Source organism: Rhinolophus hipposideros (genome assembly GCF_964194185.1).
Source record: "Rhinolophus hipposideros genome assembly, chromosome: 16".
NCBI lineage: Eukaryota > Metazoa > Chordata > Mammalia > Chiroptera > Rhinolophidae > Rhinolophus > Rhinolophus hipposideros.
The window spans coordinates 53,455,176-53,468,362 of NC_138062.1; the positions used below are offsets into that span (position 1 = coordinate 53,455,176).

The window sequence follows — 13,187 nt, forward strand, 5'->3', positions numbered from 1 at the left end:
AAGAGGATTGATTTTATTAACAGGAATTAAAGTGAAGAGAGGTCTAATTAGCTTCTGGTTTTGTAATTTCTTATTCATTTAATAGCAGTAAACCATATTATATGAACATATATTGCTTCCAGTTACATGTAGGAAGCAAGTTTAGGGAGGTAATTACACTCCAGACTCAATATTGAAAGAGTGGGGACCCTTGTAAAATAGCTAATATCATTTGAAAAACAAGAGGAAAATAGGTAAAGTTTTGAGAGAATATGATAAACAATAAAAGGTGAGTACAGAGCACAACCAAAGAGATAAATCTGGGTGCAGAGGAGTATGGAATCCCATGTGTCTTCATATACAATTACATATTAGCAAATACTATAGTTATTTAATTGTCCAATTATTCATCAGATGCTTATTGGTATTTCTTTGTGAGGTGCAAGTCTAAGCACTAACTGAATAACTACAGCAATGGATGGGCTAATAATTCATTTAATGAGAGAAAGTAAAATCCTGGAAAAGCAGAAATATTTTATCGGCAGGCAAATCAAGATAAATTGTACAAAGAGAATAAAAGTCAGCAAAGAGTCAGGAGAACAAAGTTATACTACATAAGAAAAGAAGATAACACTAAATATGGCAAAAAAAATATGGCATTCAATAAAGTCAGATGCAGAAAGGTCAAGGAAGGTCATTCAAATGTGCTTGTTGGTTAAGTGATTAGTTTGTCTTTGTGACATTGAGAAAACAGTAGCAATCAGTCTTCAGTGGGTTTAGAAATGAAAAGGAGATAAGAGGTATAAAAAAAGTCTTTCCAGATTTTGAAGGGAAGAAAGTATATGGTGTGGTAAAGGGTTAGGACTAATGAAGATATTTCTTTCTTGGGCAATTGATCAGTTTGAAGGAATATCAGTAACAAGAAAGATGTGTAGATAATGGAGAAGGAGAAAGATGAGCAAAAAGTTAGAGAAATAAATAAAAAAAGAGGGAGGATTTGCCTTGGGAAGAAACAGAGGTAATTTTGGTTGATAAGTACATAAAGTTGAAGATGTATATGGAAACAGGGCTTTGGGGGTTAACATACTTTTTTTCCAGCTTTTATTGAAATATAATTGACATAACATTGCATACGTTTAAGGCATATAACATGATGATTTGATACATGTATATATCATGAAATTACTTGGGTTTACTTTCTCATGACTTCTAGGTACTTCACAATTTAAAGTTAGTTTTATAATGGGAAACATCAAAAAAGAGTAAAGATTTGAAATAAAAGTAGAGTGGGATATGAAAGGCATCTAGTTGTAACGGTCAAGTGAAATGAATATCAAGCAGCGTTGAACATCAAACAAATTGCAAACTATGACTATGAGCATTTGTAAATTTGTTAATGTATAGTCTCATGATTTACTCCAAAAAATACGTGCAGGGATACCAGGTGCAGAGATATGTCAGCTTGTTCTGGTTTGGGAGGTTAATAAATCACATGGGTCAGGATGATAAATGGATGAAGGAACTGGTAGTTCTGGCAACAGAGTAGAAAACATCTGGAAACGCTAGATTATGTAAGGAAGGAGGGAAAGACAGTGGGACATGTAGGTTAGAAGAACATACAAGAATATTGAGAAAACATAATTTAAGAAGGAATAAATTGACTTGACATTCCAAAAAAAAAAATCTAGGGAATTTAGGTGAAATGTGTGAAGTTTGAAAGAACAGCATGTTCTTTGGAGAGGTCCATATTTCACCTAAAACAAGAAGCTGATGCAGGCTTAAATACATGGTTCACTCCCTATCTTTTAGAGCAGGAAGCTGCAAATGAAGACTCACAGGCTAAATTTGGAAAGCTGGCTGTTTTTGTAAATAAAGCATAGTTTTACTTGGTTTTAGAACATGGTTACACTTATTTTAAAAAATATCGTCTATGGCTGTGATGCTGTAGCAGACGTGAGTAGCAAGCAGAGAGACCTTATGACCACAAAGCCTCAAATATTTACTATCTGGCCTTTCACAGCAGAAACAAAAACAAAAGCAAAACCCAAACATTGCCAACCTCTGTTTTGGAGTATTGATTATCAACAAAGAATGGGGGGAATAGAGGTGCACAGCAGTGTTTATAAATTGAGACAGAGGTTCGTTGATTTGAATGATTCTCACCCCAAACACGCAATGCCTCTCCATATCCCATTCACATCCCTTGAGAGCCAATGGCTCCTAGGGATAGCATTCAAAATCTTGTCCCGGTAGTTTCTACCTTCTTTCTCCAAACAGTCACACTATTATTTTGTCCCCTGTCACAAATACGTATGTTCCTTTCTACTGCACATGGTGCATGGTGTTTTTGTGACACATACAGAAAGACAGAAGAGGAGAGGGGAGAGGAGGGATATAAAAGGAAAGGAAAGAGAGGGGAAGAGAAGGGAGGGGGGAGGGCCTCAGATTTGTCATCTAAAAATTAAATATCATTTGGGTTAATTAAGGAATAATATATGTGAAAACACCTCATGTATTGCCAATATATAGTAAATAACTATATTCTGGTTTCCACATCGAGAAATACAATTCATTATTCAGGGATTAGCTTAAAATATTATTTTACCAAAATTTAAAAGTTGGATTATAATCATGTCCTTAACCCTTTGGCTACACATTGACTATATCACTTTCCATATTATAATACCCTTTAATTTAGGTATATTTATGGCACCAGAGTGAAAATCTTGCAGACAAATTACATGTTATTATATTTCTTTCCCCTTACCCAATTGTATTATATTTGCATGATGTAGCTCACTCAATTTCTTTATGAAAATGCCTTTTTATATGTATTCTGTAAGTTAACAATATTAGTATTAGTTAAGACTTTGGTGGAAGCTTAGGACAAAGGGGACTCTGAATATTAAAAAAATAAATATATAAATGAAATTATAGTTATTAATATGAAGGACTTCGTATGCAATGTAGGAAATAGGAAATTAATATAAAATATAAAATGTGTGCATTTGATATATAGAGTACAGGGCTCTCTGTAATAGAATGATGGTGTCGTTTCTGAAACACTGGAATGTTTTTGGAACAATTTGGCATGCCTCCAATGCATGGAAGTAAGAAGGAAAATAGTTTAATTAGGACAAGCTAAGAGAACCGTTTGACTGTGTAATCGGAAAGCACTGTACCACAACTGAAATTGTAGTTTACAAGTTGCATTTGCCTTCTGTTTTCAGCAAATGGCAGTGAGGTTCATATAAGCAATGTGCGCTATGAAGATACAGGAGCGTACACTTGTATCGCAAAGAATGAAGCAGGAGTGGATGAAGACATCTCTTCTCTTTTTGTGGAAGACTCTGCTAGAAAGACCCGTATGTATTGAACACAAACTCGCACAAAGACCACACTCTCTCACACACACACAACTTCGTACTGAACTTCACAGTGAAGCCTTTTTCAAAAACCAAAAGCACCAGAAAACTCTGAGATGAAAAACGCATTAAATAAAGTTTCAGACATACTATCAAAAGTAGATTTTAGGATTAAAAAGCAAACTTGTAAATTTTTTAGTAACTACACTATAATGATTTTGTTTCTTTTGCAAGTGTACCTAAAATGTTTCAGTTCCTGCCTTCCCATTTGCTCATACAAGAATTTAAGTGCATTTCAAAATCTCTCTCCAAAATGACTTGGAGAATTTAGTGTCAAAATATAACCAAAGGACATCCTATAGGTTTAATAACTGGATATCTTCCCTTTTCTGTTAGTTGTATTGCAGTTGGTGGCATGATCACTGTAAAACACCACTTCTCTGCAGCAGTAACTGTGGTTACTGCCAGCATGAGACACTCACTGCCCTGCCACCAACACTACTCCATGCACAGTTCTTAGTTTAAAGCTGGAAGTCCTTTATCATCACTGTACATGTCTCCTGGTTGGATTATGAAGTAATAAGAAAAATATACTGTCGTCGTTTAAAATATTTACTTGGTGAAAGGAATATGGATGGGGTGGGGATACTAAAGATGGATTTTTGGGTATAGTTGAATTGCTTGTGTTGGAATTGGGTTTAGCTGACCCTTGAACAACATGGCAGTTAGGGGTGTACCCCCACCCATCTGATAATCACGTATAACTTTTGACTCCCCCCAAAGTTAACTACTAATAGCCTATTGTTGACCAGAAGCTTTACTGATAACAATCAATGGACACATATTGTATATGTGACATGCATTATATATTGCATTCTTTCAATAAAGTAACCTACAGAAAATGAAATATTACTAATAAAATCAAAAGAAAGAGACAATACCTTTACTTGTGAAATTTTTAGTAACAACACTATAATATTCATTGAAATGAATTAATTGAAACACTATCATATTCATTGAAATATTTATTGAAACAACACTATAGTTTTTTTTGAAAAAAATCCATATATAAGTGGAACTGTACAGTTCAAACTAGTGTTGTTCAAGGGTCAGCTATACTCCTTGTCCTCCATCTAATTTGTTATACCCATTTACATCTCTGGTTAATCTAAGTTTGTGCAGAGCCCTGATATTTAGAAAGTCCTCTAGTTTTTCTGAACCCAGTTTTATTTTTTGTTTTGTTTTGTTTTGTTTTTAAGGAAGGGTAAGGCATTGTCCCAATAATCTTTTTATTCTTTAAATCAATGAGTGCATGTAGATATGAGAAGATCCAATGAAGAGAATCTTATCCAGATCCTGACTATTAGTTTATCCTATTTATATTTGTTCTGGCTAGGACACCCATCATTACAAGCAAATACTCAAAAAAAGAAAATTCTTAAGGTGAGAAAAGAGTAAAGAAAGCTGGATTTAATGACTTGGATAAGTTGCAAAATAATTTCTTCATTCTTTAAGTATTTCTTCTAAATACCAATTTGCAATTCGCTTCCTATTAAAAAATAATTTTAAATAAGTAATGGAAGACAAGTTTTTTTCTCTTTCATGATGATGTTTGTGAGACATTTTCACATCAATGCTCTATTCTTATTTTCAGTTAATGTCAGTCATTATTTTCAATATATTTTTCTGTTTACAAATTAAAACACCTAGCCATATTTCCTTTGATCCATAAATCACTATCTATTAGTTGTACATTTGAAGACAATTTTAAAGGAAGATTTAATATAGTTTTATTCATAAATTTAGTCATATGAATGTTTAATGATATGAAATCATGTTTTCATTTTATTTTACTTTTACTTCAAATTCCTAGATGTAAAATAACATATTTTAAATAAGTTTTTGAGATTATGTTAGTAGCATGCTGTGAAAAGAAGTAAAATTTTTATAAGATACAGCACTGCACACCTTAGCATAGCTGCATAGAACTTTCAAAGTCATCTTATAAGAAAAAATACAAGTGAAAGATTTAGATAGCTTTTTTCCTAAGTCTGGACATATAATATTTGTAGATATTACTTATGTATTGAAGTTACATGACAGTTTCAAGAATGAAGAGTGAAAGCTAATGGAATTTAATTTTTAATTAATTTTGGTAAGTATATAACATACGAGTTAGTTCTACCTTCTTAATACATTTTAAGTGCACAAAACTATATTGTTACCTATAGGCACTAGGTCGTACAGCAATTCTCCAGCATCTGTTCAATTTGTATAACTGTAACTTTATACCCATTGAAAAACTCTATTTCTCCCTCCTCCCCATCTCTGACAACCACAATTCTATTTTCTATTTCTATGATTTTGACTCTTTTAGATACCTGATATAAGTGCAGTTATGTAGTATTTTTCCTTCTGTGACTGGCCTGTTTCAATTAGCATGAAATCTGCCAGGTCCATTCATGTTGTCACGAATTATAGGATTTCCTTCTTTTTAAGGCTGAATAATATTCTGTTGTATGTATACATGGCATTATCTTTATCCATTCGTTTGTTGATAGATAATTGATTTTGTTTCCATACATTCACTATTGTGAATGATAGTGCAATGAACGTGTGAGTGCGTGCAGATCTCTCTTTGATACTGATTTTTTTTTCTTGGATAAATACAAAGGGATTTCTGGAACATATGCTAGTTCTATTTTATTTTTTTTTTGAGGAACTTCCATCATGTTTTTCATAGTGGCTGTACCATTTTCTATTCCCATCAATAGGGTGCAAAGGTTCCAACTTCTCTACATCCTCATCAAGGCTTTTATCTTTTGTTATTTTAATAATAACCATCCTAACAGATATGATATGGTACCTCATTGTGGTTTTGATTGTCATCACTAATGATTAGTGATGCAGAACACATTTTTTATGTATCAGCTGGCCATTTGTATGTCTTCTTTGGAGAGGTGTCTGTTCAAATTTTGCCCATTTTTTAAAATTAGGTTATTTCATTTAAATTCTATTGAGTTAGAGGAGTTCCTTGTATGTTTTGGAAGTTAAATGCTTAACAGATATATAGATTTAAAATATTTTCTGCCATTCTGCAGGTTGCTATTTCACTTGGTTTATTGTTTCCTTTGAAGACTTATATTGTTAAAATGCCCACAGTACCCAAAGTGATTTATGGTTCAATGCTATGCCCACCAAAATCCCAAAGGCATTTTTCTACGTAAATAGAAAAAATATCCTAAACATGGAACAACAAAAGATCCAAAGTGATCTTGAGAAAGAAAAACAAATTTCCTAATTTCAAAATACACTGCAGAGCTATAACAATTAAAACAGTATGATACTGACATAGAGGCCAATATATGGACGAATAGAACAGAATAGATAACCCAGAAATAAATCCATAAATATACAGGCAACTTATCTTTGACAAGGATGCCAAAATATACATTGGAGAAAAGAAAATCTTTTTAAGAAATGATGCTAGGAAACTGAATTTCCACATATTAAAACATGAAATTGAACCCCTGTTTTACATCATACACAACAATCAATTCAAAATTGATTAAACCCTTAAACATAAAACCAGAACTATAAAACTCCTATAAGAAAACATAAGGGAAAAGCTTCATGACTTTGGTCTTGACAATGAAACTAACAGATTTTAGTTGTAACCCAGAAGTCTCAAGTATTGCAGATTTATATATATAGCCTACCCTTTTACAGGCATGCAAATACAGTGTCTTTCAAATAACAAATTTATCTCTTATTTAAATAAATACCTTTAATTGTTAAGCACCCCCCACACACACAGATTTGCTATAATGATTATTAAGAACATAGCCTATATATGGTCATTGATGTGAAAGTGCTTATTTTTATAAATTTATGCACATAATTAAAATCAGGATAGTACTAAATTAGTAAACCAACTGAGTAGAATATTAATAGCTACAGAAGAGAATAAACTAAAAATGTAAGGATGTCTGTATGGTAGAAGACAGTTTCCCTTGGGATGTTTCCTAGTACTCAATAAACTGTCAGAGTTCCATATAAGAAAAACAAAATCAAAATCAGATGGCGATTACATTAGGGAAAACTACGCCCTTTTATAATCCACATCTTAAGGACTGCTCTGGATTCTCTTCTAGTAACTCCATGAACAAATACCAATATTAATTATACAAGGCACATTTGTATTACACAGATATTTTCCGAAAAGCCAAAGGAGACAGTCACAGACTCGTCAATGATGACCTATAGATGATTGGATAAAGAAGATGTGGTACATACATACAATGGCATATTACTCAGCTGTAAGAAAGGGTGAAATACTGCCATTTGCGACAACATGGATGGATCTTGAGATCATCATGCTAAGCAAAATAAATCAGACAGAAAAAGGCGAGAACCATATGTTTTCACTCATATGTGAGATAGAAAACAGAAAGCAATAAACAAGACAAACAAACAGAAACTGAGAAACACAGATAACAATTTAGTGTTACCAGAGGGCAAGGGGGGGGGGGCATTAGAAGAGGGTAAAGCGGTGACAGAAAGAGATTTGGTGACAGGAGATTTGACTTTGGGTGGTGAACACACAATGCAATATATAGATGATGTGTTATACATATAACTGTACATTTGAAACCTATATCATTTTATTAACCAATGTCACCCCAATAACTTTAATTAAAAAGGAAAAAAATAATCATTATATTACATAATAGCCCATTACATAACTTCTCTGAGCTATTATATAACCTCTTTGTGTTTTAATTTGCTTACCTGTATTATGAAATAAATATTAACTCACTAAGGTATTTCTGTGTATATATTTACAAAGCACTCCCCATACTGCTAGAAATAAAGTAACTCTTCCTCTGTCATGCTTATTTACTGAAACTAATTATGTATTCCTTGCTACAAAGATTGACAAAAATAATTTTTAAAAGGGGATAATAAAATGATTATTGGAAATCAGAGTTTCCAAAATGAATCCTATGTATAGATCGAGATAGAGATTGTTATAGATATAGAGATAGATGTAGAGACAGATAGATGATAGATAGATGGATATAAAGAGGTATGAGTGTATATGGGCATCTACATTATATATCCAAACATAAAATATTATTTTTGAGAGTCCACTTTTGTCAGAGGCAAAGCAAAAGCTACACATTATTTCCCCTTCACATTGAAAAAATTACCTACCTATTATATTTTTAATATTATTGCATAATGTGCTTTTCTTCTGTGTTTTTTTTTTTTGAAGGATGCAGAGAAGAGAGGTACCAAATTCCACAGAGATACCAATAAAAATGGGGAAAGATTTACAGCTTTTGGGCTAAATTACACAACACAGACTTTGTTTGGTTACAGCTTCACAGTAATCACCCAGCAATTTTCTGCATAATAGAGCAGTCAAGGTAGTATCAGTCACATTTTTTTCTTATACAACATTTCCCAGTAAGATGATACTGTTGAGTGACAGTTCGCGCAAAGCATCATATGGCTGAGGAGCTTATGTTTTGCTTGTATCCTAACCTTTGAATTGGAAAACCTTGAGTTACAGTGCCCAACTTTGTCAACAAGCGTCATTAGACGTTTTCTCATGGGACAAATTGAACTACAAAAAAGTAGTTCAAAATAATATACTCTCACAGTTACATTAGAGATAGGGTTCCATGACTGAGATTTAATGGAGTGATATACAGGGAGGATTTAAATGTAAAGGAGAGTGGAAATGGGCCATAGTAGATTGTGTGGTGCTTATAACACGGAGTAGGAGAAGATGATATAAAGTACGTGAGGGGTTTTAGGTAGAAGTAAATGTTATTTATTTGAAAATGTCTTGCATATAGCATAAGCACTTGATACATTTCCATTTCCAAAGGGGGTCAGTTCCCAGATAATAAATCATCTTCAGGATTAAGATAAATGAAAAGTGATGTGTATATAGGCTGCTATTGGAAGCTTTTAAGTTACTAGCTGCATTAAGCACTGAGCACAGATTATATCACACCTTACTAGGATTTTAGTAAAGAGTATGATTAATCTAGCTCTTTGCAAATATTGGGATGTGATTTCTGAATGTATTATAATAGTATATACACCTTTTCTTTTATCATTGTCTCAGGCAGCTTACATCTGGAAATATCGGGCCATTGCAGCAATTGCTAGGTTAGAATTAACTTCAATAAATTAATATTGTTTGACTATTAGGAAATACAATTAATTATGAGTCTTTAAAAAAATGAATGTGTTAAACTCTACAAGGTTACTTGAATAAACAAATTATGTAACGCTAATACAAATTAATAATTATTAAAATGCAATGAGTGTAATTCACAATGTATAGTCAAATTAATTAATATAGAACAATTAATTAAACTCCCTAGGATCTATTTACTTTCTCTTTTTAAAGAATCAAGAAAATACCTACTTCAAAAAGGCAGTTGCATAGATTTAATTATATCATCTAGGTAGGATCTTACTAATGTTTAAAGAGGCTAAGAAGATAATATAAATAGATGAATAGCATAGTCTATAAACAGGTATAGATGAAGCCGAATGCAGCAGTCATTGATTAAAAGTAATTTTTATACTCAACCAATGTGAGGTAGGTAGAATATTTAGGAATTTAAAAATATCTAATTAAAGATAAGGTATAGATATCATAGCCAGGGTGAGATTTTAATCCTGGTAATTATGAATTAAGTACTAAAATTAAAGAGAACCAAATAACAAATATTTGAGGAAAATGAAATAAATCAATAAATGAATAGTATGGTTAATTTTTATTTAACATTCACTGACTATTATACAATACAGGGGCTATACTAAAAAAATATTAAATCAGAGTGAACAAGTCATATTTCTTTTGAAAAGCCAAAAAAAACTATTTATTGCATACTTGTCATAGACATTTACATATTAGTAAGATTATTATGAAATAAAATGCATTTAGGATAGATAATCAGACTCATGTCAAGGTTAACCAGGCTTGATAAGCATTTATTATTTTATGAGATTTTATTATTTATCATAAATTATAATATTCATGCTCTCAATTTGGCCAATGACATTGTCACATCCTGTAAAATAACTTGTTCCATCAATCTTTTCATCCCTTGATCCAGAACACTCTGAAATTATCTGCCTCTCGATTTCCATATCCAAAGGCTATATTTTTTAATATTTTAATATCACACTTCAGAGTCATTATATAGATCTGTTTCTAACATGTTGCCATTTTTACATAATAGTAGAGCCTTATTGTCCAACAGGATCCTATGTGTTCTGAACGTCATCAAATTTACTGGTTTACAACAATCATAAGCAATTTGGCATTTCTATCGCCTACAAAACAAAAAAAGACTCAAAGATTTCTTACTTTGATTTGTTGCCTACGTTTTGTCTGCAAGGCATTATTTACCTTGAAGGGAATATTAACATCTCATCTCATATTATACAATGACAATTTGCCTCATTTATTTTACAATAAAATTAAGCAAGTGATGATGACATTTTATTTAAATTACTTCAGGCAGGCAGACTAAATAAGTTTATAGACAGTGACAGTGCTGAGTATAAAATTCTGTGAAAGTTTTAGATAACTTATATACAAATACTTCGTTGGTGGTGTTCAGGAGAAAATGTTAGAATTCACCTTGAGTTTCCATGATTCTAGAGGACTTACACTTGGTAATTTTTTTTTTCAAAATAACTGCACATAGATTTAAAAAGAAGTTAGAACTTTCATCACTCCGTGATTTTCTTAGAGTCCTCTGATATAGAAATTCAGTTAGAAGAATAGTGGAAGTGTGTGAAAAGTTAATAAAACAAATGTGTCCTTCAAATGCTCAGGCTCTGGGGTGAAGGGCTGAAGTAAGATGCCTTTTTCAAGTTTTGTGAAGTCAAATTTATGCCACACATTTTTATCAACTGTGTGCAAAGAGCCCAGATTATACATATGAGTGCCCTGTTGTCCTATGTTGCCCAGATATCTGAATACTGATAGAACTGATTGTTAGATGAATATGCCAGAAAGAGTAAGTCAGACAGATTGATTATTACTCTGATTCCTTCTCTGGTTTATCTTCCAATTTTGAGTGCATTTCCATATTTGTGTTATACGTGAAATATAACATTACATATGAAAGATTATTAAATATGGAATTTCTTAAAGGGCACTTTTTCTGTTTTATGCAGTAAAATTGTGTGCCAATTTAAAAATCTTTCCCTTAAACATTAGCTGCTATTTTTCTAATACATATATTTACACTAACATGCTAATAGAAAGTCAAAATATATTTCTAGATACAGTTGGGATTCAAGACAGATTATACTATAGACTAAAGAAAAAAGTGTTCTGTTCTAATTTAATCATGCTAATATTCAAGAATATATATATAGATATATATATGTATATTACAACTAATATTGCACTATTAATGATTATTCTAAGGTAAATATCACAATGTGATCTTAAGGTTATGTTTCAAAAGCAGAATAAACATCAGATAAAACAGTATGATTACATTAAAATTAAGAAGTCCTAATTGTAAATATTGGCCCTCAATATATTGTCAGTACCGAAAACTGACAGAAACTTAGTGTCATAGATGATAGATAGATGATGGATAGATAATAGATCGATGATAGACAGACAGATAGATGTACGTGAAACAATCCAAAAGAAAACTAGTCCACAGTTTTAAAGAGACCTTTCAGAGACAAGGGAAAATGAAAAGCCAATGCACATTATGAAAAGATGTTAATCCCCATTGACATTCAATGTGAGGTTGATTTATCATTAGTTTCCAAGGAAACACACCTTATAATATGCACACAGAAATACCATTTCACATCTATTAGAAGTTAAAAAGCTGTGCAATACCAAGACTTGATGAGATTTGAAAAAATAGGAATCATTACACATTACTAGTAGAAGTGTCAGTTTCCCACCTTTGGATAGCCCTTTGGCATTATTGGTTGGAGTTGATTTTGCATATGCCTGGGAAACCCGCAATCACATATAGTAGAGACACACTGACCTGCCATACGTTCAGAAATTATTTAGGAAGAACCTGCCGTGTACTTAATATTTTGCTATACTTTATAATTGCTTTTTAATTCGCCTTTTAATTATCTTCATATTTCTATTGCATCCAAACTAACTTAATTTAAATACTTTTTACAATGACTGTAATTGGATTTATGTAACTTAAATGTGTGTGTGAAGCTAGTTACCTTCCCAAGTGCCTTAATACCAGTTTGGTGGTCCTCCAAACTTTCCTATTTGTTTCTTAATTGTCTATTAGAAAAAGGACTTAACAAAATTTCTAAAGTGAATGAGAATTTTCATTGTAAGGAGAACAAAAGAAAAATCTACAATAACAATAGGCTTGTTCATTTGTGCTTTTACCTAGTAAATATTTATTGAAGAAAGAACAAATACAAACCATGTTGCTAGCACATGCCTAGCACTGAATAAGACACTTGTGTCCTTTCAGAAAGGCTCTAGTTTAGTTCAGAAAGGACAACCATAATATATGGTAGAATAAAACAGTTGCCATAGTAGACATACAAGCCAAGTATGATAACATTGCAGACAAAACAAAAAAACAAACAAACAAATAAACAAAAAACATCAAATTCCAACTGGGTTGCACAGTCTTTATTAAGGGAATACATTTGAGGTAATATTTGGTGTATGTAGTGATACTTCCATAGTTAAGAGACTTTAATGTATGTCAAACTCAGGAAAGACTTATGAAGTACATGGTGGGTTTCATTAACTTTGTGTAACATATGATCACAGAAATATTCTCTGGG

The 13,187-nt window shown here is 32.1% G+C and overlaps 1 protein-coding gene across 5 annotated transcripts in view; it reads left to right on the forward strand.

Annotated features, from left to right (window-relative positions):
* FSTL5 (follistatin like 5) overlaps nucleotides 1-13,187 on the forward strand; it is a 1,025,577-nt gene that overhangs the window by 897,625 nt on the left and 114,765 nt on the right. For all 5 annotated transcript variants that reach the window (XM_081077240.1, XM_081077239.1, XM_081077242.1 and 2 more), the window contains exon 10: nucleotides 3,210-3,344. In XM_081077240.1, coding sequence (XP_080933366.1) covers nucleotides 3,210-3,344 — 135 coding nt within the window. The remainder of the gene's footprint in view (nucleotides 1-3,209; nucleotides 3,345-13,187) is intronic.